A 26,523-nucleotide genomic window follows, 5' to 3' on the forward strand; every position below is an offset into this window, starting at 1 on the left:
CATTTATATCAAAGCTACACTTGTATGTTGCCATTTACAAATGATGTGTTTTTTTTCAAAGCAGTTGTTCTGTAAAAAAACAAGTAGGTTAGGTGGCTGTTCTTACCAGATGATGCCTCCATAGAAGAGAGAGAAGATGAAGTAGAAAGCAATCGAACCCCATGTCACAAAATGGTTCATCCATGTCCAGAAATGAGTCTCCAAAGCAAGCTGTCATTACACACACACACAAACACAGACGAGGGGGAGGAGAGGACAACCGGGTGTAAAAATTGTGGCGAGGACTGGTGGGACATCAATAAACTTCAGCTATCCACCTCAGTGCTGTAAAAGAGACCTTGACCCTAACCTGTGACAAACAATATTCACCTGTTAATGGGGACTGACATCATCTTCATAACTCATAGCACACTGTATTTCATACTGGCAATGTACCAAGAGTGCTTCTTCACGAACATCAACCTGTTACCCAGTGTTCAGCTAATATGCACCACAGAATACAACCATTTCTAAGTGCATTCAATTTATTTTATTTTCATACAACCTAAATGGATGGACACAAGCATCCCAGCAAATATGTATTATGGTCCGCCTCATGATATAAAGCCAATACCCGACTGATGAATTTATGTCTCTGCTTTTCTGAAAAAACAACTAATACTATACTATAAAAGCTTCAGGTTGCTGTAGGCAACTGCACATGCTTGATTTAAGTTGAAATGTACTAAACTACAGCAGTAGAACTACAGCCTGGAGATGACTATGACCTGGATGACTGAGATCCTTCACAGAGACTATAAATCCACATATTCAAATAGCAAGTAGAAATGGTGATGATGTAAGTAAATGCTAATTAAAAGGACACAATTCGTCCAAAACGTTATCTCCATCACTTCCCTACATACACACACTTCCCTTTTGTGTTGTGTTTGTGGGACATTACGCAATAGTTCCTCAAGAGAGCAGTGCCAAGTGCCAAGTTGTAGGCATCAACAAACATGGTGACCATTGAAGAGGTTATTTTATTGAGCTTGATCCGAAATAGACTGAAACACAAACAGATTTTGCTGTTGTGGAATGTAAACTGCTGAATATAAGTCATCTTGTTAACATCATATCTATCATATCTGCAAAATCTCTTCCAAACATTCTGTCATTTTTGTAAATGCCCATATAGACTCTTCATTGTTTTCCTGATTGATTGAATATTGAATCTATACTGCTCCCACGATTTCCAGTAGTATTGCTCCATGTCCCTTCATCTTTAGGTGTAATTTACCTTTAATGTGACAGTGATGACCATAACGGTGAAGACGAGCGTTCCAAATGTCCAGTTTCCAAACATCTATGAAACAAACATTGAACAATTACTAAAACAGTCAACACTATCACACAACAACAGCAAAGAACAGAGCAGAGGTAAACGGACGTATTGTCATTACCAAAGTAATGGCAATGCTATGGGAACAAAGAGTATCAGTTTATCAGCACAAGCAGCTTCATCCTGTACTCAAGTGTGAACATTACACATTAACATAATGTTGACTCTCTTTGCCTCAGCAATATTCCTGCCAGTGTAATATGACCATACAATTAATAATATATACCAACTGATTCTATGTGACCCCATTGATTTAAACATGTAAACGACACCAGCCTCAAGTGACTAGTTGTGGGGTATAACAGTGCCTAGAATGAAGCGTTGTCCTCTGACTGTGTAGCTCCACTGCTTCATATGAGAATGACTCTCCTTGGTGTTTTAGAGCTGTGGGCTGTAGTGTTTTATTGCCAGCCAATTCAAGAGCCTGCTGGAGCACTGAAAACTAATAGTGAGTGGTATAAAATGTATCTATAGAGAAACTAAGGGCAGTCATCAATACTTGTGGGCCTCTTAATGCAAATACACATTTGAGCTGTTGTTTATTTATATTGGAGGTAAAATTGCATACTCCAGTTTCTACCACAGCCAAATTGATTCTGTTCTAAGTAACAATTTATTATTATTTATTATTTAATAAATCTAAATCTAGTTGCTGAACCATCACCACTTTAACTCATTAGTGGCAGCACCAATATCAATTTTCATTAACCTTTGTTTCTTATGCTATTTCTTATATAATATTTTTGTTATTGTAAATCTGTCGTCAGGCTCATTGAGTGAGTTGGTTGGGAAAGAAGAAAATAACTGCACAAGACAAGCATAAGAAGAGTGTGTGTTGTAGGCTTATAGCTGATTGCACAGTTACGTGTGAATGCCAGTGGTGTGAGCAGGAGACGAGGAACTGAACACACAATTGACTTTGAAAAGAAAAAAGAAGAGTAAAACATTTGCCAAAAGCATTTAAAATTAGGCAACAGCAATGAACACTATACAAAAACTCATGATGAGGAATCATCCTGAGTCTCATTTAACCCCCCGAAGAGACATGCATTCACCAGTAGAGCAGACTCTTACCAACTGCCTGTTAGCTCGCAAGATCTGAAGGCATGCACAGCATGGAGGCAGAAAGAAAAAAAAGAGTAATCAACAAAAGATAGAGGAAAACGACGAGCAAGAACAATAAAAGGAAATACCAAACTTCAGACAAGATATGCGAGGAGGAAGAAAAGAGAAGAAACTGATTTTGTGAAGTACCAGAGACACAGAAAAATGTGATAACAAGAAAAATAAAAAATTACCAGAACCCGAATAGTACTTGAATGTGAATGACATACATGCGTTAACTGTAGTACAGAAAAAAAACAGGTTGTTAAAGGCTGTTAAACAAAGAGACAGAATGAGGAAGAAGTGAGAGGAAGAAACTGCAGAAAGTCCAGCAGGCAACAGGTTCCAACAGGTCAATTACAATAATTCATTATCACGCACACGAACCTACAAACATACAATTGCACTGCATTGGTTAACTGTCTGATGTTTTCACCCTCAAAAAAAATAGAAAATCCTCTCAACAGGGATTTTTAAAAAAACGTTCAGTGCAAACATGATCCAGTCCAGCCTACATCCAGGACATGATCAAAACCTACACCCCAGCCCGCCCACTTCGCTCTGCATCGGCAAACCGGCTCGCTGCCCCCTTACTGAGAGGATCGCAGAGGCATTTGCAGAACTCGAGACTTTTCACTGTCCTCGCTCCCAAATGGTGGAACGAGCTCCCCATCGACATCCGGACAGCGGAAAGCCTCCACATCTTCCGCCGCCGACTAAAAACACATTTCTTCTGACTCTACCTCGACTAAGACGGCGACAACGACAAAACAAAAAAAAAAGTATACATCGCACTTATGACTAGCACTTCATAGTTTGGTTTACTTGAAGCTCTTACTTACTTCTAGCTCTTATTTGTACCCAAATGTTTAAATGCACTTATTGTAAGTCACTTTGGATAAAAGCGTCTGCTAAATGACATGTAATGTAATGTAATGTAACATGCACAAGCACACACACACACACCTGTCCATTGCCCATGAGTGTGGTGTCTTCTCCCATCAGTATGTACGATCCAAAGAAGAAGACAAAGGCGTGACAGAAGCCCAACAGAGTCCAGTACAGAAACGTCCGAAAAGACAGCAGTGAGTTCTTGCTGATGTCCCTGTAGGAAACAAAGATTTATTGATGATAAATAAGTTAACATTTGGCAAGTTGCAGAATGACTCGGAAAAAAATGAGTCACAAATTGATTGGCCAGCTTTTCTGAAGGCGGCTTTCCACAAACAAACATTGCTGTTCCCATAAAGGACAGAGTATTACCTTCTGTGATAAATATGATAACAATTGGTAATCTGAAAAATAAAAAAAAGGAAGAATCATGGTTGAATCAGCCGCCTGATTCAGATAATTACCTGTACAGACCAGGTTTATTCTGCAGTACGTGTGGATGAACCAGCTGTTCAAACAGACTGTACACCAGTATGGGCAGCGAGGTGAAGCAGATGTTGTACAGTGTCAGATAAACACTGTCATACAGAGTCTGGGACAGACAGAGGCAGAATTTCACTCAACACAAACTTATAAAACTAAAACTCATATCCCCAGTTTACCATGAATTCTTGTTGAAAGATGTTTGAAGTGGATTTGCAGAAGACACACAACAGGCGTAAAACAGGTTATAATTTGGGAAAGCCACACTCTACATGTCTACAGTGAACTGGGTCAAATATCTTAACATATAATGCTTAATAACACAATAGTGACACACTAAATGCATTTGTAGTTTAATATAATATTTATCCAACGCTAACTGCCTAGTTCCAGAGCTACAGTGTATTGCACACAATGCTAGTTGATAGATCGAGAGAAATGTGAGATTTACTGAGACAACTTCATCACTCTCAATAAAGCTCTTGCTTGTTAAGACTTTAAATATGACATTCAATTACAAATGGAAATGGCAGTCTGATTATGAAGCATTTGCACTTATCACAAGATAATGAAACCGTTTGTCAGCTACAAAGTGCACATAAACAGGAAAAAGGTGACAGACAATGACATATGAAAATGTGGGAGCAATGAAGAGACTTACTTGTTGTGAAAACAAACAGAAAAACTGGTATAAAAACTGGGGTGTGATAAAACACACATTCTGGAAGAGAGGGACGAAAAGTTAAAAGCGTCACACAACAACAAGTTATGATTAAACGCTGGCCTGTTCAATCGGGTGTAAAAGACGATTTCTGCAAATTAAAAAAATGCTGTGACAGATACTAATGACCTCCACATCCAACAATACTTACCTTATAGAAAAAGTACTGTACTAGCGTAGTTATTCGAATGTAGTAGAAGTGACCGTGGACAAGCAGTAGTTTAGCCAGGAACTTAAACCTGGCAATTGCATAGTCACTGTTTCTCACGGCCTGACGACCCTCCTTCCCCATGATACCTGAAGACACACATGCAAGTTATGCAGCAACACTACAGAACACAAACACACTCAGCACACACAAAGGTCTCGAAGCTGAGTCTTTACCTATGCCGACGTGGGCTTCCTGTATCATACTGACATCATTGGCTCCATCCCCTATTGCAAGGGTGATGGGTTTCTCTGGAGACGTTTTTAAAAGACGTACCACCTGGACAGGAAACAGTCATACTTATTTTATCAACACAGTCTGTGTTCAAGCATGCTTACATGAGCTATATATTGAGATTGAGTGGTTGTGTGTGTGTGTGTGTGTGTGTGTGCAGGTACTGGTACCTTAGCTTTCTGCAGTGGTGCCATGCGGCAGCACAACACAGCCGAGCAGTTTTTACACACTTCCATGAAGAGCTTCTCGTGTTCCCTCAATGCTAAAGACAGACTGGCCCCATCCACGACTAACCCATGCTGTATGACATGGTCCTCCTTTATCCTGGGAACAGACAGAAAGATGGAGTCAAGACTGTTTTATACTGATGACAAGAGGAACCTTAAAAATAAAAGACAACCACAGACTCACCTTCTCGACAGTCTGCGGAGCTGCTCAGCACACTCGTTGTCAGAGCGCTGCTGCAGGAGCTCCAGGATGTTCATGGTTCTGTGGAAGTGGCCACAGGACAGGCTGACACTAACAGCTGTTTCATGTTTGTCCCCCGTCAGAACCCATACTTTGATCCCTGCCAGCCGTAAAGCCTCAATGGTCTCCTGGACTTTGTCTTGGAGTCTGAAAGAGATGAAAAGGAAGGAACACAAGTGTTCCAGGTTTTGTATATACAAAGCTTACATTAGTTTAATCCCCAGAGTGATGTGAACCTAGTGGAACATTTGTTTTTGAGTTGTGGGTCGGATGCAGACCTGGTGATTTTGTTGCTATGCATTTATTTATATGGTCATAAAGGGAAAGGACTACAGCCTAAAACTCCTTATATTGGACAGGTAAGGACTAAGTGTTGCCGAAACTGTTTAGATGTAAAAACACACATACTGTATATGGTTAGGGTAGTTGGAGTTTAGAATTGTTAAAGGGCAACAGACGGAACTAAAGACTAACTTCCTGAATAGAGAAACAGCCTCTTGACAGCATTATTTATTTTCCTAATATCTATTCAAATCCTAAAAACAGGTCATACTCCAAGGGTAACAGAGGATTGGTAATAGGGAAAGAGACAAGCTGTGATATTACCATGAATATCAGATTTACACCTCATATCCTACCATCTATATTCATACTGAAAAAAGAAGCAAATCTAAGTCTGTCTTCAGTAATAAAGAACTCCTGTGAATGTGGCCATGTGTGCCCGTGAGGAGGAATTCATTCAAGATATGAAAAGAGAACAGAGAGAGAGAAAAGAGCTTAATGGAAAAAGAGAAGAGAGGCTTATGTGAGGAGCAGATGGTGAGCAGATGCATATCAACATTCATTTCCAGAGAGGTGGCGTCTCCATCTCCCTGCAGACTATACATTATTTGTTTGTTGGAGAACCTACCTCCTACTGTTTAACTGTCTGGGTTTTCCACAGTCACATAACTTCCCAAGTCAAACTAGTATTATTATTACTATTATTATAATAATTATTAAAGTGGACATAATTTCACTTCTGTTGCTGCGGAAGCTTCTATTTTTTAGCATGTAATAAAAAAACTGAGGTTTTCTAACTGAGGGACATTAAAATGCACTAGAATGAACAATGACACATTCATTTACAGTAACACTGTGACCATAACAAATGCCTAACCATGAGGAAATAAAACATATGTTTTACCCAAACAATAACAGCATCTTAATTACTGACTGCCAGTGGCAAAACATGTTTCAAAAACATGTTACATAATTTCACAATGTAATGTTAATGTCGAAAACAAACATGCATCCATACATTAAGTAGCATTAGCATTAGCTTAGCATAAAAACTTGACATAGAAGAATTGGTTGACCTGGTCTAAATGGTTTTTGAAAATCCACCAAATGGCACCTCAGGAGGTGCTCATGTAATACAACACACCTGACTGTATGACCTTAGTGGGGTTCTTTGCAATTAACAAACACTTGGTCGCCATTTCCTCTAACTAGCAACCCTGCTGATTGCCACTGGTGAAAAACTAATGAGAGTAAACAGGTCTTTTGACCAGTGGTAATGGGGTATAATTTTCTAGCTTTCAATTCTGTGTACAGATATCAAGAAACAAATTGTCTGTGTATATCTGTGTATCAGCAAGAAAGTATCTAAGCCTATTCTCCAAACCTTTCACCTTTACGGATTCACTCATGCTGCCTCTTTATTGGTGGGATGAATGAGTATAAATATGATTAATGAATATGACAAAATCTGTACTTAGTAATAATATATTCCAATTTATTCGTTTAGACGTCCATACTTGTCCTCCACCCCTGTTGCGCCCAGAAGGTGCAGGTTCCTCTCAATGTAGCTGAAGGCCTCCTGTAGTTTCTCCTCCCTCTGTTGCAGCGCAGTGCGGGCACTGTTCAGACGCCTGTCCACATCCATGTACTCCTCCGGGCTGAAGTGACGACAAGCTACCACCAGAGTCCGCAAACCTTTCTATGGTGGGAGGGAGGGAGAGTGTATTAAGAAGATTATGCACTTGAATGATGAAGGTAATTATAAAGGTAAAAATGAAAGTTTGATCGGAAAGGAAAGTCAAGAAAAATCAAAGAAAGAACAGAGAAAACAAAGGAAAGTAATACGAGTGGAAAACGAGGGAGGAAGTACAGAAAATCTAATTATTAAAACTTGGCTGAGGACCAGCCTGAGAGGTAGACGAACACAAATCAACCAGTCCCAGGTAGCCTTGTGACATGGAGCCAGACATGAGTGTGAGTGTGTGCTTTTGTATACAGTCTAATGGGAAAAGAGAATGACCGAGACAAAAGTAATAACAACAATGTCGGGAAACGTCCCCTCTTTACACACAGAGACAAACATATTGTCATTATTTGGTTCAAGAAGCCAGTCAGTGTCCAATATTTGAATTTTTCTCATCATCGTGTTCTCTTTTAAAACCCATTCTCTGCAAAATTAAATTCAGTGTATGGGATCTTAAATCAAATTTTTGATTTACCATGGCATGACTATTACCCTCTGAATTGCTAAGCAATAGTACATGGATTTTCAGACTAAACAAATGCATTTAAATAAATGAGGCAATAAAAACTGTTGCTCACCAGTGCAAACTCATCAACGTGCAATCTTGTCTTTTCTATCTCACCACTGGTGGTGAAAGGCAAAATGGCTGATTCTGCTCCCTTGGTAAAGAGCATTTTTCCTCCTTGAGAGTCAAGACAGCATTGAGAAGGTGGAAAAATATTAGTGATTATACATTAAAGTCAAATGAGGCTTGCCAAAACAATCTGAATTCAATTAATTTATGTATATTTTTAATAGAAAATTACCAAATGAAACACCTTAATATGTTTATATCCACTACTTTTCAGCATATTATTAAAACCACATTTGCTACTTGCTGTGTATTGTAGGCATTAGCGCGTTCATTTCAATCATTTCAGTATATTGTATGGTGAAATGAGTGGAAATGTGAAGTGTGTTGGATAACAGTGCCATATAAATGCAATCCATTTACCATGAGTAGTAGAATATTGTGTTACCTGAAGGATCCTGTAGAATGACACTCATCCTCCTACGGTTGGCATCAAACTCTAATACATGGAGCAGTTTATACCTGAACGAGTAAAGAGAGCATTCACTTAAAGTATAAGACAACATTTTTAGCCTGCTGTCTTTACAGCATGTTTTTGGTTGAATTAAATGACAACAACAAGACAACATTGCACAACCTTGAGCTGCAATTACTGAAAATGAAACATAGGACAGTTAAACTGTGGTTAGACAAATGCTGCACAATGTTAAGCCTCACTTGATAGATGGTGATAAGGTAAAAGAGTGAAACGTACTTCTCTGACTTCCCAAATGTTTTGATTTCCATGGTTTCGCCATTGCTGCCAGTGAAGGCCACACCAATTCTGGTCAAAAAATAAAAGAAACAAACCAAAATACAGTGAATGGATATAATTATTAGGAAAATGAAGAATTTGACCTTTAAATGTGAGATGAAAATCCAATTTGGACTGGAAAAAAAACCCAAGTTTCAGCTACTGTACTGCCCTCAAGCCAGTCATGTATACGGTTATTAATGTTTGTCAGTGTCAAGGTGAGCTGATGCCAACAGAGCTTAACAAATAGAAAACCACGACTCCAAACAATGTGATAAAATCTAGGAATAATATAAATGAATACAATTATATAAATTGCAAAGAAATTTAATATTAGCATAGTATACTGTTTTAATTACTATATTTTACAGGTGAAACATTAATTAAATGGTATATTGTTGAGGTCGGTGCTTGAAGTGAGTCACCTTTGGGTGTAAATCAACACATACTGTCTGTGGCTCAGTGGAGCAGAGAGGCACTGAGTCATGGCTGCAGACCTTCACTGCTTGACATAATTTTATTTGATGGTTTGAAAACGACTGTGCATCAGCCAGCATCACAGCCAAAATGCACCATTAAAAATCTGAAACATTAGCCTTTTAGACTTTAAATTTAGATGGGTCCAACAGAAGCCACACTTCTTATTTTCTCAATTATCCATCAATTTTGCCATAGACATGGAGTTGCTCTGTTGCTCCAACTTTTTCAGCTTGCCTCTCTCAAAATGTCTGGTCACATTTCATAAATGCTTTTTTCAAATAACAACCCCCCGAGCATTAGGTTGCTGCCTGAGCTATAATTCTAGGACAATAAAATGTATCACTAGCAAGTGTGAAAAAGTGCTAATTTCAAATTGACCAGCAGTTCAACCACCACAAGTATTGCAATGCCCCATAGCAGTTGACAGCCAGGAGAGGTAGCACACCAAATTAACCTCATGTCTATTGCTAAGATTTATGCAATGGTCAAGAAGAGTAGGTGCTGTATATTCTGACAGGTGGTTTTTGCCATTTCTTTTCCTCTTAAACACAAAGTAGCTTGAACAGACTGAAAATCACACATAAGGAATCCTTTTTACAAGTGTCGTCTGTGTTTTGAAGTTCCATAAATTTAAAGGTCTCCCCCCATTTTAATTAATATTATATGCATGATATAAAATTAACAAAAGAAAATATGTCTTTTTAAGTATGTCTGACGTAGCCTCACCTCTTTGTTGCCTCTACCAAAGCTTTCTCATCTGGCGAAGAGGCAAAGTATTCCATGTGATTGGAAGAGAAACCGTTTGCGTGGGAGAACGGGTCTCCGTCCCCGGAGACCAGGCAGTCAGGCTGGTCATAGCTGATCTGAACTGTGTGACACAATGACACCGCCTTCAGAAATAACAATTCATCGCCAATCTGAAAGAAGACGGGAAAAAGAGAGGATGAGGGAGACAGAAACATAAGAAACATAAAATCGTGACTGTAAACGAAGGCAAAGAACATCTTCTAGTTTTAGACTTTAGCATTTTTTACACCTCTATACCTTACCACTAGAGTATATTACGTCCAACAACATATACATTATACTGCTTATTTGAAGAAATCTGTGTATATGTGTGTAATAAGGCAAGTATGAGTCGAGAGAAAAGTAATGTCATGCATAAATATGTGAGTTACCATGTGAGGCAGAGATCCGTCTGGTGAATCTTCAGTCATTCCTTCCGGAACCAGTTTGCCGTTGACTTCCCGATACTTAGTTCCATTAACCGAACACTCACGGAACTGCATCTCGTTTTCTGTAAGTGTACCAGTCTTATCGGTAAAAACGTACTCCACCTAGGGAAAAAAGTATTGAGACAAAAAAAAAAGAGTGGTGAGTAGTGAAGGGTGAATAATTACACAAATTCAGATTGAGTAGAAATACTGGATGGAACAAACCCTGATGTTTAATGACTTGTGTCTCTTTTTTAGGCTTTTAAATAAGAACGTAAGTTGATACTTATTACAATACTATGACAAAATGTGTACATTACACAAATAATAAATAATTGAAAGAAAAAACAGGTAATGATAAAAGTCTTCAGTGTGTGTTTGTGTGAATATATCCATGTTTATTCCATACCTGCCCCAGCTCCTCGTTGAGGTCAGAGGTGTTGACCTGCGCTTTCTGGTCACTTTCCTCATGGTAAAGGTCCAAATCCCAGCCAATGAAAAATGAGCCCAGGAACTTCTGCATCTCCACGGTAACGTACAGTGAGATGGGGATGATGAAGTTATAGAGGACCATAAACGCCAAGAAGTCTGAGATGAACTTCAAGATCTGAAGGAGGTAGGAGACAATTCCTTTTTAGCAGTGGAACAAGAAAAGATACATATACATACATATATATATGTATATATGTATATATATATACATATATATATGTTTATATGTATATATACACATATATATACATATATACACATATATATATACACCAAGCCTTACATTATGATTTACTGTAATGGACATTAGTGAGATTGCAAAATTAATTTGCCTAATGCACATCTAAGCCACGTGCGCAGCGAACATGCTTCAGCACTCATCCTTCTAAATCAAAGCTGGCAGTGTAATCCATTCTCATAATGGAGTTAATTATCATAGACTATCGGCAGCTATGCACAAGCGAGTTTAATGACACATTAAACATGGAAGTGAGCTGTGGCCAACTTGGTAAACAAAAAAAGAATGAAATGAATTTATTAGCGCTACTTCTGATGTCTAAGAGGATATGCAACGGAATGACTGTACCCTTCATGGAAATACAGGACATTTATAGAGTTAAAAAAAGTCACTTTTTTAGCTTTTACATGCAGAAAATATGCAACCCTCTGAAGGGGTTGGTGGCTGATCAGAGGGTTGCATATTTTCAGAAGAGAAATGTAGCTTTGATGTAAAGAAATGCAGTCATTGGTAAAAGGCCAGTGAGTTTCTAGAGCAGCTGCTATAGACATTTATTAATTATATGAGAGTATGTTTGCCAGTTTTTCTCTCTGTCTAAATGCATATGCTGTTATTTTTTTCTCTCTGACTGATGAGAGTTGGCAGACAGGCTGATGGCAGTGACACACACTTCCTGTTATACACGGTCACAAAATCTAACCTTCCAACAACTTCTGTGTGCGTATGACTGTGTATATGTGCATTCAAGCATTTGCAAGTCTGCTAAATATTAATTACATCTACATGATTATTGTTGAGAAGATGAAAGCGGAAGAGGGTGCAGACTGACTCAGCTATCTCTCCAGCTGATAGCCTACAAGACTTACAATATGTAAATCAATAAGACTGTGTTACTCTGCAGCTTAATACAAAGAACACTGACCGGACTGCTGTTTCTCTCTTGTTCAGTCTTTTGGTTGTAGAAGGGCTCGTCCCATTTGTCCTCAGCCTGCCAGGCATACTTCAGGATGGTGCTGAGGATGGCCTCAAACAGCAAGATACCCAGGTAGATGATTAGGAAGGTATTCATGGACCTGATACAGAAGAATATGTTTCAGTTGAATGTTTGATTAAGCACATCCAGCAACTGTGAGAAGGAAACAGAACAGTGCGTACTTCTCCACAGCAGAGCGTTTCTGGGATTTGCACTTGTAGTTGAGGGCCATCTTGGACTCCATCCCTGTGTAAACCGCCACACCTGCAACATCACAGAGCATTGATCAAGTCGGACGTAATATAATACTTGAAAATGATCCATGTCCATGATGCTGGATTAAAAGAGTTTATGTAATACTCGCTCTAGGGCAGGGGTACTCAAATACGAATCTTAAAGGGCCACAAAGATTTTTTTCAATGACTCCATTTATTGAGGTCAGTCAGGCCACATGCGGTATACTGTAATATTCAAAAGAAAATGTCCTTTTTATTCAAAACAACAAAAATATGAACTTAAAGAAAATATAATTTTCATTTTGACATAAATACAAACAAATAGTTAATAAAACAACGACAGCAACCCCTGTCGCAAGAAGAAGATCAACGGCCCGGGGGCCACCTATTGAGTACCGCTGCTCTAGTGGATGTTGCTGTATAACATTATTAACAAATTAGTCTTCACTCATCCAGGCCTTATGTCCACACAAGTTGGACTTGTTTGTGTCACAGCAAACAAAGCCAGTAAAGTGTCATTACTCTCATCATGTATATGACAATAGAGCTTCTGAATCTTACGTATTTCAGACACAACTTGTTGTTAACAGCTGTTCATGATTTTGCTCTCTTTATGTAACTGCTTCCTTCTGCAGACGAAGGTTTGGGCTTGATTAATAATTTCTTTTGCTCACCAAAAATCTCTTTGGTATTTTTTAACCTGGCTCCTCGCAGCAGCAGATTCTCTGGACCCAGTGGTCTGAAAGCAAACACAAACAGTGTAAACTCAGATCAAAGAAGATATGGTTATAGGAGTGTGGTATTAATAAGGAATTAGGCAGATGGTACGAGGCACATATGTATATATATGTATATATATATATATACATATATAGATATATATATACATATATACATATATACATATATATGTATATATATATATATACATATATACATATATACATATATATATATATATATATATATATATATATATATATATATATATATATAAACAAACCCAACTTTTACTTTTGTTGACATAACTACTTAAACCTTTTGAATGATGATTTTAAAAGATCATTAAAGACTCAAAACAAATTTCACACATACTGACTTACATGTTACATGCTTAACTAGTTTCCTATAATACTAGGTCATTTTTACAACCTCAACACAACCATTACACAGTCACACCTTATTTCCACATACATACACACTGCTACTGCAGTAGCTGTGTGTATGTATGCGAGTTGACCAGTAGTGTGTTCATTCCTGTCGCAACTTTCTGTCTGGAATTCACCTAATGCACAATGGAAAAATTGAATTTCCAGTGGATTTAAATAAATGCATATGCATTATTAAATATTGTTCAGTTTAACACAGTAAAAGACAAACACATAATTGTACATATTATAATAATATATCCAGGCAGATAAATATTTCATCAAATACAGGCAGTGATAAAACCCAACAAAATACTCTCTCATGGCTGCAGCACACGTAGAGCCATGCTGATGTAGCAGCTCTATACAGTATATCAGTATAGAAATGATTTCCATGAAGTGAACACTATGGACACAAAATATCTGTATATATGAGCTGTTAAGGGGGATCTCTTAATGAAACAATAGTATGGTGTCTTGCATATTTCTGGGCAGGATTTAATGTGATCTTACCTGACAATCTCCTCATCATGCTGAGTCACGGTCATCCGACCAACAAACCTGAGAAACACCACAGGAATTTCAGTTGAGTGGACTAAGAAAGACAGAAATAACATGGACACACAAATATAAAACACACACGCACCCACAGGTTTGCAAAGCAGGGGCACTGCATTGACTTCCATTTATTCATGAAGAATAACCGCAACCTGTTTATGCCTAACTCTAAAACCAAGCCTTTTGTTGTGAGGACCAAAACAATGATGACAAAAATATCTTTTCAAGTCTATCTCTATCACGCACATGTAATAAAAGTAAAATAAAGGAACAAAAAGCCATAATCTGAGGATTACTGAAGAAATTAAATTAAGAAACCTGTCAATAGTCATCTTTAGTTCAGGCCATTTCAATGCAGGGAGTGTGACCAGAGACACAGCAACTCAAAGGGAGGGAGGGAGGGAGGAAGGGAGGGAGGGAGGAAGCTGACAATGAAACACACTGCAGATCTAAAAATACACTGATCGATCCTGAAGTAGGCAGCTGAGACAGACAAGAGGAAGGGAGGGTTGTTGAAGCAGTGATAAAGCCATCTCACTCCATCACCCGAGTCTCAACTTATCTTCAGCAGCATATGTCTACCATGTATTAATCCCAGCGGTTTTTAAAGTAGCATCCATAGACTCACAAGGGTTCTTAAGGGGATCTCAAATAAAAATTAGTGAAATTAATTTCCGATATTTACAGAGTGTAGAAGATATGAAGGAAAGAAACACAACCTTGAATGTGAAAAGGTAAACAAAAAAAACTCATATGAGGTTTCCAGATTATCCAGATTCTTATCTGGAATTCCCCTGAAGTGGTAAAAATAAGGGACATGCTCTTAGCCTGCAGGCATGTCTACATGCAGCAGCTGATTACCTGTACAGATCAGCTTCTGGTTGCTGACACTCCACCACAGCCTGCAGAGCCTCGAGGCGGGACACTGACTGACAAACTGCTGTCTCTGCCACTGAGAAGTGAGTCTGCAAACATACACAACACAAAAGACGGGTTATTTAGGTGACGTGGTCGTTTGAAAAAATGACAGAACAAAGTATTTTTCATACAAAAGTCCATTAATTCATGAATCCTTAATCTTAGGTGCTGGGTATCACACTGAATGTCACCACACAAAAAATCATTCATATGGGATTATCAGCTTTCTAAACCTCTTTGTCAAACTTCGTCTGAAGCCAGAATACATATTTACTTTTGCCAAGGGGGATATGGTATCTTAACAGTTACTGTGACGTCAAAATTCCCCCCAAAAAAAGTTGAGGCATGGAGGCATGACACTATTCAATTTTGGAGTGGACATGATACACTTTTTTCTTTCCGTCATGAACATTGTGAGATGTTTTAAGTGTTGACAAAGGATTTTTTTTTTTATTTGTACATGTAATTAAATGATACTGTGCAGTATTTGGGGCAGCCAGCCACAACAACTGCAACATCACCGTACTTATTCACTTTGCAATTTGCATTTTTGAATATATCAAAAGTTACATAGAGTGTGCAAACACATTTCAAGGCAACACAAAACCCCACTGCATAAATAGAGCAGAAAACAATTTTATATTGCTTCAAGCTGGGAGGGAGGGTAGGAAGAAAAGAAAATGGAGAAGAGATGGGTGAGAGGAGTTTGGCATTAATAATAATGTATACTCATATGCAGGTTATTCCAATTCCTTTCATTCATTCATCCTTTCATTCAAAGTAGGGGTGAAGAAAAATCTAATTACACAATATATCATGATTCTTTTATTTAGACAATTTAAAAAAATTATTCTCTCCCCCAGAATTGAGAATTTTCTACAGGATAATCTGTATGTCATGTTAGCAGCTGCCTTGCAGAGTTTGCAAGTTTGAGTCCAAAAACTGTTTGTGTATTTCTTGTTGATTTGATCAAATAATAAACAACAAATCATATTCTAATGTGTGTGTGTGTGTGTGCGTGTGTGCGCACGCTCAAAAGGCTTACACACTCACAACACACAGACCTTAAGGTTGGTCTCTCCATCAAGGCTGGCTGTGGTGATATGACAGGTGCCATCTGCGCGATCTGAAGACAGCAACACCAGGTCAGCAGGGAATGTTTCATCTTTAGCCACACGAACAATATCCCCCACCTGGATGATCACACACAAAAAAACAGCCGCATGAGCACACAGACAAGATAGTTTATTTGTTTGTAGGGCTGCAACGATTATTCAATTAATCCATTATTAATCAATACTAATATAATAATTCAAAACTGTTTTGATAATAGATTAATCAGTTTGATTGTGTTGTTTTCAGCGTTTTTTGCTTCGTAAAAGTGAGTATTTACTGGTTTATTTGCTTCATATAACAAATAAATCATTATAACTGAATAATTTTGGTTTGTGCACAAAACAAGACATTTTAAAAAATTATTTCCAGATTTGGTAAACACTTATTAACATTTTTCAGCAAATATTCTGTATGCAACCAAAGACAAAAAGGTGTGTGTTTGGTCATCTTATCATATGTCTTCATCTGTCTTAAAGATAGGTTAGTATTTACTGTAGCAAAGTCTTTTCTTATTTCAGCTTATACGACTTCAAAAAGCTTTTGAAATATTTTAAAATCCTGGAAATATCCATTTATGCCTTCTTCCTGACATGTGCATGTTAGATATTCCATGTATTCTAGTTCTTATTTTCTTTCATAGCTTCATTGTGACTTTGCACCTGCCAGTTTTCAATTCTTGAACTTCGAGTGACAGCCAGAAACTCCGTACACCTCCGTGTCTGTACTGAATACTATCACTTGAAGTGACAGGCAGTATGCTGGCTGTGACTGAGTGCACAGTCTCTTTAGTCCTTGACTTAAGGACACATGCCACTGAGGCAGGTGTTTGGTTTGCTCCACACACACTATTTACAGTGTATCTGAGAAGCCTGACATCAGAGTATTTGTATGCACTGCTGAGTCACAGGCATATCCAGGTACCAAAGACACATTACGAAAGAGAGGAGATGTAAGCCATGTTTAATGCCAACATGCTCAAATGACTAAACAATGGGTCACTACGGGCCACATTTTCAGCTTTCCATTAACAGCTATAGTCTAGTCTACTCTGAAGGAAGGAAAGCTGCTAATTGTGTCTCTTTTCAAACTAAAATGAAATCATCAGTGTATCCAAACTTGCACTTTTAAGGGGCTTAAAAAACAGTAGTGTGGACCTCAGACATATACATAGCAGACACAATGCATTTTAACACTAAAACTAAGTCATGTGGATGAAACCATAGTAAAATATGTATTTTATTGCATTGCAGAGGATTTTGTTACTGTAACAAATGCATCATTCATAGAACACTGCAAACACATTTGTGCACATTTCACAAATTGTTCCTTTCCTTTACAGTACCACAACCAGGAATGTGAGTTTTGACATTCATAAGGATCGGGTTTTAACAATCTTACCCTGATGTTCTTAGATCTCGTTTGGACCAGGCTTCCACTGCGGACCACAAACACTGGAGCCCCGTTCACTTCGTTGTCCGCCTTGTGTCTCAGCCAGTCCTCATAGCCCTAAACAAACATTGAACCAGAAATGAAGCACAAACAGTAGATGACAGTTGCCAAAAGTCACTGATGCACTGAAGTTACTAACAGCTGTTTTATGTAACTATTCTTGAGCACAAGTATAGATTTCATTCCAGGGTGGTATTTGACTGCACTACACACTTTTAAGTGTCAATATAAAAAGATCACATAAAAATGCAGCTTATTACTACTCCACTGTGTGAGAGCACTGATGATGTGCCTGGTATTACAGTGCTCTCTCCGCTACTATTCTAGTACCAAGGAGACAATGATGGCACATAACCAGCTTGACCAGGCATGGAGAGCGTCACAGCATTTCCAAAATAGTTCACTTCTATTTATCTTATTGAGGTCCGTCTTTCCCATGAGGTTGTCCTGTCAAAAATATACTTAACCGTCTGCCCTCGCCAATGATGGTGCAGGCAGGATTAAGCTACTTTCAGACATGAACCGATCTCTGGAGATCCTCTCACTGAGTGAGCTCATTTGAGAGCACAGTGGGAGAAACTGCAGATGATTCACAGCAAGTGAAGAGGCAAGAGCTCTTTTTAAGGCATGCTCCAGCCACATACAGTCTGAATCCTCTGAAGATTCTGCTGCTGTTATGAATGCTGTGTTCATCATTTGCGAACGGAACACCAGAGAATGCCCAGACCCACAATTCTTGACATTACGTAGAGTGTGTGAAAACTAGGGCTGTAATCAACCAAAGAAATTCTTGGTTGACTGAAGCCCTGAAATTTCGACTCAAAAACGACTAGTCGGGGGGTGGGAGTGTTGACAGAGTCTGATGGTTCTGAAAGCAAAATCAGCCCATGATTTCCGAAAATATACTATGTCAACTATTGATTTTATATGATATGCCATGTTTTTAGTCGAGCTGTGATATGCAAACTGTTGCTTGCAAACTTTGCATTCGACTGTTTTCCTGCCATCTATTTTTGTAAAATGCTTGACATGGATGTTAGAGGAGGACTGACTGTAGCTCAAAATTAAATAAAACCACTGGATGTTTTTTAATCTACTGTATCTGTCTATTTTGTTGTTACTGAGGATGAGTTTCAGAGGAAACTGACACAGCCACACCATCTGTAGCGTTAGTGAGGTTAACTCATGTCAAAAACTTTGAAAACAGTATCCTGATCCTAATGTGAATCAGTTTTTGCAATCAACCCTATTTAAACAAGGTGAATATCATACTAGGTGCACAAAAAAAAGAGAGGCCATTGTTTGCTTGTGCTCTCACCTGTTTTATCGCAGTTACAGTGATCACAAAGAAAAGAGGCAGACCGCTGGTGACTGGGGAAGTGGGGGTATCTATCATTAACTGCAAAGACAAACAGAGAAGAGGAGATGCAGAGATGTCATCAAACTGGTAGTGCAATCAACAGCAGAGACTCTGTAAGAGTGGGTGTGCCCTTATAGAGACAACAAGACACCTAGAACGTCAACAGAGAGAGAAGTAGTGGCTGATGTGTCAAACAGGAAACCGACATGACTTCCCTCGGAGGTTAACTGTCATTTCATTTCTACTCAAACACACTGACAACCGACGCTTACAGGTCCAGAAAACAAACAAAAAAGCTTTTTAAATATCATGTGAATCTGTATAAATTTAAGACAACCTGTGCAATCATTGAAATATAGCCGAGCTATACAGCAGTACTTCTATGAGTGAGTCATTTCAATAGTTCTCAGAAGTAGGAGATATAATACACATTCATGCCTGTGGTTTCACACTAGTATATTTATCAACAGGTGGGGGGGAAGTGCTGAACAAAAGACTGTCACTAAGTGATGTAAACTACGCAAGTTCAACAAAAAAACTGTTTTGCTTAATGTTTTACTAGACAGAAAACACACTCGAGCTCAAAGTTTCCCACATGGATTAAAGATAAAGATATGAATGATAGAAAATAAACAAACAGTAAAAATAAACATTTAACTCTCAAACTCTAAATCGAATTTACAATGAAACCAAGATTAGTCTTTACTTGATTGGTTAAAGGTTACAGTACATGGCAGTCATCTAGGAATCCATCTCAGGCCACTTTGAAATGGTCAAATTAGCCATTAAATTAAAGGTCAGGTTAAAAAAAGGGGCCCTTGTCTCAGATGGCTGAGGCTAAGATGACTTCACCTTCCCGATCACCAACTGAGTGGGTGAAAACAAAGCCTTTTTTTTAAAAAACTGAGTCTCTGTCTTCACTACACCAGGTCCAAATAAACCAGAAGAAGACTTGAACATTTGAACGCTAAATAACATATAATCACAGGGGTGACTGATGCAAAGTGAAGGCCCAGTGCCTAAGGCTGACTGTAACGTTATACATATTAGTAAATGAGTGGGTGTAATGTCTTATGTCAGATATGAACCTGTCTCATCTAGAAGTAGTAGATGAGTCACTCCACCAAGCCCTAACAGTCATTTGTATAGTGAATACGCATGTTTGTATTTAGGGCAAGAAAATAAAACACACATTACTATCTGACCAAGATTGTGTATCTGCAATGAGGAATAGTGAGTGTTGGTGCATTTGTGAGTGAATTTACCTGGACAAGGAAGATAATGAGAAAATAGAAGTTGGCAATCCTTCTGAACTGCTCAAACAGATTCTTTGGGACAAAATTCCAAATTGTGTACTGAAATGGAAAGAAGAAACTACATTTAGAATTGACAGGAATATGACAAAGACAAATAAAACATATTCTTTTTTTTCTATTCAAAAGAAGAAACTACATTTAGAATTGACAGGAATATGACAAAGACAAATAAAACATATTCTTTTTTTTCTATTCAAACGCCATCGTTAAGAAGCTTCTAAATGCCAGATGGAAAAACATTTGTAAAAGAATATTCTTATGCATGAGGCATTAAATTGGCCCTAATTCAAAAACTGTCTAGTTTATTGATTCAGGGAACTGAAATGCTAGTGTTTTTATTATGAAACAGGTGCCTTTTATCACCGCAACGGCACCTGAGCCCTGCAGTGTTGTCTCCAGACGGATCAAAGCAGTTCTAGAAATAAGTTTTAATACATTATATATGTAGATGTCATGATTCATATCTTTCAAGTTCCTGTAAACTACTGTATGATGATGTTGGACTACATAAATAAAATTGAGTTGACTTGGCTAGATTGTACAGTTAGATCACACTAGTCCTTGGTAGTGGTGATCGAAAACTCCCTCTCATTGACCATCATGAAAACCTGTGGTGACAGAAACATGGGTCAAATTCCAATATTGGCTCAAGCAACATTTGGTACCTTGGATGAAATGATTCGGTTGTCTGTAAAGCGTGGTGGGATGTAGTGGCCATTCTGAGGGAAACGGTTTGCCACATAAACCGTTCTGGTCTCGCTCTGATGAGGAGGGTCAAAGCCCTGTGGTAAGAGAGCGATACGTGAGACCAGAGAGGATGTGGAGAGAAGGAAAAGGGAGGAAAAGAAAAGAGTGAACATGGTTACTTACAATACATGGCAAATCTTAAAATGTTCCTTATATTAACGGTATTTTCACCGCGCCACTGCACTTTGAATGTTTTTCAAGCAATAATATACAAGATTTTCTTTCATGTTTCTCTTGTAATATGACAACATTTGCAAACCAAATATCTTGGGTTTTGCAGTGTAGGTTTAGTGAATTTTATTGAAAGCTACTCACCTATTAATGGCAAAACATACACAACGACCCAATTAGTTTGTTTGTAACACTGAAACTACATGAATAACAAACATTTTTGAACTGCCATCTGTAAATAAAAAAAATGTTTTAAAATAAAAAGGTCCTGCACATTGGCTAATGGGGAGTTTGACAGCATTGATTAAATGACCAGCTGTATGGTTAGGTTAGCTTTATTTTTCATTCCACAATATGGAAAACTGTCTTTGGTTCCACATAACAAGTAAGACATAAATTACAAATACAAACAACAACTCCAACCAATATGGATCAAATCTTTAACCTTGTGTCAGGAAAATAAAATATATAATTTTTTTCCATCTAATTTTCTGGTGTCTTTCTGTCAAAACTAATACCTTTAGAAAGTTAAAGCAACACACAGCAAATGTTATGTGATGCAGGTCTATCACACACACACACACACACAGACACATAGACACAAAGAGACACACACAGGAAATGTATCCAGGTCAAGTCACTGCCTCACGCCCTGATTCACCTCTGTGAAGGGACACATGCAAACTATGACTGTATTCCTCTCTCTCTTATGCTCTCAATCTGCTGCAGCTGCTTTCTCTGCTCTTCTTGCTTCTGTACAATTGCTCAACACCTAATAAGACACTCGAATGTGTATGAAGATTAAAAAAGGAGGCTACACAGTGTAAAAGAGTCAGAGAACAGAAATCACACTATCAAACAAACAAAAACAAAGTGTGTTTACTGGAACCAAAGGCTCACCAGTCAGACATGGCAAACTGCAGCATTTCTCAACTGAATGAATTCCTGCCTGGGAAAATGCAGCCAACAAAGGAAGTTCTTACACATTTTTGGGTGTAAATCAATGAAACCTGGTTCACACTTCAGAGACAGTGTCTGGGAAAGGCTTAAAGAAGCACTGAGTAAGCAGTTAACTTGTCCTCCTCGTCGCTCAACAAAGAGCATGAAATTCAGTAGTTCTGGGCATCCTGACCTTTAAACTGTAAGTGGCCTACAAGAGCGTTTGAGGGAATTCATAGAGAAAAGTGACTCAAAACAAAAGGACATTCATTATTTTTTTGGGAAAAAACAAAACAACTGTCTAATATGTCCTTCATGGTGGTAATCCTCTCTTCATGGTGGTAATCTCTGTGCTTCACACGTTTAAAGAAAAAATGGGCTTGGATACAGTTATTGGCTTTTGCAACTTCAGTGTGTGGGATTTATGCAATGGTATTGAGGAATCACTGTTTCAGGAAGCAATGCATGCTATGGCAAGTGCAACTGAAAAGGGTTAACGTTGTTGCACCCTTTGTAACCATGTCACAAAGGGTGATGAGCTGTTCATGTAATATTTAGTTACATATAGTTAGTTTAGTTAGTTACATATGTGCATTGCAATGCAGACACAAAGAGACAGACCATAAGCACTGTGGTATAATAGTTATATTTACATGCATTTAAATTTGAATATGCTGGGAATTTTGTAAAGCCGCCCCAGGACATGTGGCGTCAGGACATGAAAAGCAAACAAAATTGAGCATATTTGCAACGCCACTAAATGTTGCACCTGACAACCTATGACGTGGAAAAACTGAGCTGCAAGTGCTATTACAAACTCAAAGACGCAGTAAAACAACCATGTTAGATAAACCATATACACAGTGAGGATTTCCCTATTGGGGAAGCAGGCAGTTGAGTTGGCATCTCTGCGAGGAACGAGCTACTCACTGACTGACCATAACAAGCTACATGTAGCATCATCATAACTGACATCTGTACGGCCTTTAAAAAATGTTGAATGTATACTTCAATGGTCGTAATTACAATGGCGTGAACCTGGAGAAACCTGTTGAACCAACAGCCTGCATCAGATTCATTTAGGTTAAATAACTGTGTCAGTAGTTTCAAGTTACACTTTAAAATCACAACTTCCTAATGGTTAACAGGAAGAATCACATTACTGCCTCTGTTTAACACTGGCTGCCGAGTGGCTCCTATGCAGCAGTTACATTTTTACAGACTGCACGTTAATTAATTATTAAGTAATCCAGGATATTAAACCAAACTATGTGTGTCAGCCGTTTTGGACACCTGCGTCACTGCCAGGAATGGATTATTTAAGACACATTTTCCAGCACTGAGCAAATTATTGAACCACTGGCATTAGTCAATGGATGTTTTGTAACTTTCTACTACAGTGGCGACATCTTCCTTAATGAGCCTTTATGTGACTGGAAGACTCCTTTCAGTGAGTTCCACCCAGTTTTTTTTTCAGACAGTCTGAGGAGTCAGAGGTTCTTCATCACTGTTACATCAATCACCGGTCACGTTGGGTTGCTTAATAATTCATTTCTTAGCCCATAAATTTAACTTGATTGCTGCTATATACAAAACCGACCCATGGAGCTTTCATGCAGTAATTTATGTTGCAGCTCATAGTCACAATAAGAGGAAGTAGCAACTTCAAACTGAACTGTAAATAACAATATAAATATGTAATAATAGTCTTCCAGCACTATGACCCAGTATTAATCAAAGTCAGCTTGAGGGAAAAATTGAGGATAATATAACTATACTGTTATTTAAGTGCATACGAGTGTCTCCCTGTTAACAGCAGTGATGTAAAAATTACATCACTATTGACACAATTTGGTTAATCGAGTACTTGTTTGGTCTGTAAAATGTCAGTAATATTTGGAAAAATGGTGATCAGTGTTCCAAACCTTGTCCACAAACCAAAAATATTCAGTTTTAATGATTTCTCTGTTATATGGAGCAAATAAACCAGATAATATTAACATTTAAGAGACTGGAAAATTAGAAAGCTTGTTCTAAATACTGAAAAAAACAATCAAACCGATATTTTGAAAATTTATTAATAATCGATTCATGGAATAATTGTTGTTACATCAATCACCGGTCACGTTGGGTTGCTTAATAATTCATTTCTTAGCCCATAAATTTAACTTGATTGCTGCTATATACAAAACCGACCCATGGAGCTTTCATGCAGTAATTTATGTTGCAGCTCATAGTCACAATAAGAGGAAGTAGCAACTTCAAACTGAACTGTAAATAACAATATAAATATGTAATAATAGTCTTCCAGCACTATGACCCAGTATTAATCAAAGTCAGCTTGAGGGAAAAATTGAGGATAATATAACTATACTGTTATTTAAGTGCATACGAGTGTCTCCCTGTTAACAGCAGTGATGTAAAAATTACATCACTATTGACACAATTTGGTTAATCGAGTACTTGTTTGGTCTGTAAAATGTCAGTAATATTTGGAAAAATGGTGATCAGTGTTCCAAACCTTGTCCACAAACCAAAAATATTCAGTTTTAATGATTTCTCTGTTATATGGAGCAAATAAACCAGATAATATTAACATTTAAGAGACTGGAAAATTAGAAAGCTTGTTCTAAATACTGAAAAAAACAATCAAACCGATATTTTGAAAATCAAAATAGTTGACGATAAATTAATTAATTTATTAATAATCGATTCATGGAATAATTGTTGCAGCCCAATCTTCTGCTGATAGTGTTGTTTTAATACTGTGATAAAAATATGGCTTTCATGCAAAATCTTACACACATAATTGAAATCATACATTTTTCTTTGTCCCCATACTCTTGTGGCGCCACTACTTTCTTTATAGGCTGACAATTAATTACTTGCATGAAGCCAAAAAGACCCACGGTGCTCTGGGTGAATCGTTACCCTGAACAACGGCTGGAAGGCAGACTTAGGCATCACCTGGGCACCAAGTCATTTTATCAAGGCATTTAATCAAATGGGATGAACTCATCAGAGAGGAAAGGAGGGAGATATTGAGCTGCATAAAGAGTAATTGTAAAGGCAGAAAGACTCCAGCACAAAGAGGAAGACAGAGCAATAGACTGTAGGCCGATGTAATGGGTTCTGCTTTTGACGATATTACTGATGACAGGACCAATATTAACATCACTACAGGCATGTCATACAAATATCTAACAACATGTGGCATACATAGCCTAAGGAAGAGCTACATATGATAAGAATTGCAACAGATTTATAAAGAGTGGCATAGATTTGTTACTTATCACATGCTTTACTGCTTAAAGTAAAACATTAAAATGTCTACAGCAATGTTCAAAGCAGATCATAAATGTAAAAATATACAACAGTCAGTACATAGCTCAACAGGCTATATGATATGATTATCTAAATTTTTAATTATTATATAGCTCAAATAGAGATTTCATGTTACTCTGACATGAAATACTTTTCTGACCATACAAGTACATTTTTGTACCCCATGGGGACTAACCCATTAAACATCATGATATCAATATAACATTTCCCATTAAATTAGATTAGTATCTTCTATATAATTATTCAAAAAGAATGCACATTGAACTCCTAATACAAGGAAAACTCCCTGAAGAGACAGCAATGTTTTTTCTAAGTACCTGCACAACTTGTGCTGTAATTATAGTACGTGTGTTGTGATGTAAATGGAATATTATTGTTATGATATAAATGGAACATTAGTTGAATGAAGATAGTGCTACCCATAGGAATAGAAAGACATTAAAAGCCTTTCACTCTGCCAGTTAAGACTTCCCTTCACCCCTCCTTTCTGCTTCTTCACATGGCTCAAAAAGCAAATTAGTAATCCTGAGAGATTAGACATTTTGTTCATAACCTACCACAGTTGATATCGAGGTCAGATAAATGTCTGAACAAACTTTTTTAAAAGGCCAGTTGTACTGGGATGAATTTTAATTGCATTTTTAATTAACAGATCTCATATGTGGATGGGCTCAAATGAACAGAGCTATCTCGACAGGACACAAACTCTCTATGGTGCTTTTTAAAAAGTTAAGGCCACAGTTCATTTCTAAAAGCAGAGGAAAAGTTTGTGTGCACACTGACAAACTGAACAAAAGTTGAATTTAATAAGTGACACAGTAACTCCTAAAATCTTAATTACAGGAAGCAATCAGCAACTACACACAGAGCTCAGAAACAAACTTGCATTAATTCAGCTTACTGGTAATATGCCATCGGGTCAGTGTGACCAGCCTAGTGTGTA

General features: G+C 37.8%; 1 protein-coding gene across 3 annotated transcripts in view; it reads right to left on the reverse strand.

Annotated features, from left to right (window-relative positions):
- Positions 1-26,523, reverse strand: part of atp11b (ATPase phospholipid transporting 11B (putative)) — a 44,957-nt gene that overhangs the window by 16,962 nt on the left and 1,472 nt on the right. For all 3 annotated transcript variants that reach the window (XM_044043661.1, XM_044043663.1, XM_044043662.1), the window contains exons 2-27: positions 21,044-21,160; positions 20,328-20,417; positions 19,021-19,101; positions 17,652-17,759; positions 16,202-16,330; positions 15,081-15,184; positions 14,175-14,222; positions 13,188-13,252; positions 12,460-12,541; positions 12,227-12,377; positions 10,984-11,181; positions 10,539-10,697; positions 10,087-10,277; positions 8,842-8,910; positions 8,536-8,609; positions 8,095-8,198; positions 7,290-7,471; positions 5,434-5,637; positions 5,193-5,346; positions 4,965-5,067; positions 4,732-4,877; positions 4,521-4,580; positions 3,841-3,968; positions 3,452-3,590; positions 1,280-1,345; positions 107-210 (exon numbers count right to left, since the gene is read on the reverse strand). In XM_044043661.1, coding sequence (XP_043899596.1) covers positions 107-210; positions 1,280-1,345; positions 3,452-3,590; positions 3,841-3,968; positions 4,521-4,580; positions 4,732-4,877; positions 4,965-5,067; positions 5,193-5,346; positions 5,434-5,637; positions 7,290-7,471; positions 8,095-8,198; positions 8,536-8,609; positions 8,842-8,910; positions 10,087-10,277; positions 10,539-10,697; positions 10,984-11,181; positions 12,227-12,377; positions 12,460-12,541; positions 13,188-13,252; positions 14,175-14,222; positions 15,081-15,184; positions 16,202-16,330; positions 17,652-17,759; positions 19,021-19,101; positions 20,328-20,417; positions 21,044-21,160 — 3,056 coding nt within the window. The remainder of the gene's footprint in view (positions 1-106; positions 211-1,279; positions 1,346-3,451; positions 3,591-3,840; positions 3,969-4,520; positions 4,581-4,731; positions 4,878-4,964; positions 5,068-5,192; positions 5,347-5,433; positions 5,638-7,289; positions 7,472-8,094; positions 8,199-8,535; positions 8,610-8,841; positions 8,911-10,086; positions 10,278-10,538; positions 10,698-10,983; positions 11,182-12,226; positions 12,378-12,459; positions 12,542-13,187; positions 13,253-14,174; positions 14,223-15,080; positions 15,185-16,201; positions 16,331-17,651; positions 17,760-19,020; positions 19,102-20,327; positions 20,418-21,043; positions 21,161-26,523) is intronic.

The sequence above is a fragment of the Solea senegalensis genome, linkage group LG14, assembly GCF_019176455.1.
Source record: "Solea senegalensis isolate Sse05_10M linkage group LG14, IFAPA_SoseM_1, whole genome shotgun sequence".
NCBI classification, from domain to species: Eukaryota; Metazoa; Chordata; class Actinopteri; order Pleuronectiformes; family Soleidae; genus Solea; species Solea senegalensis.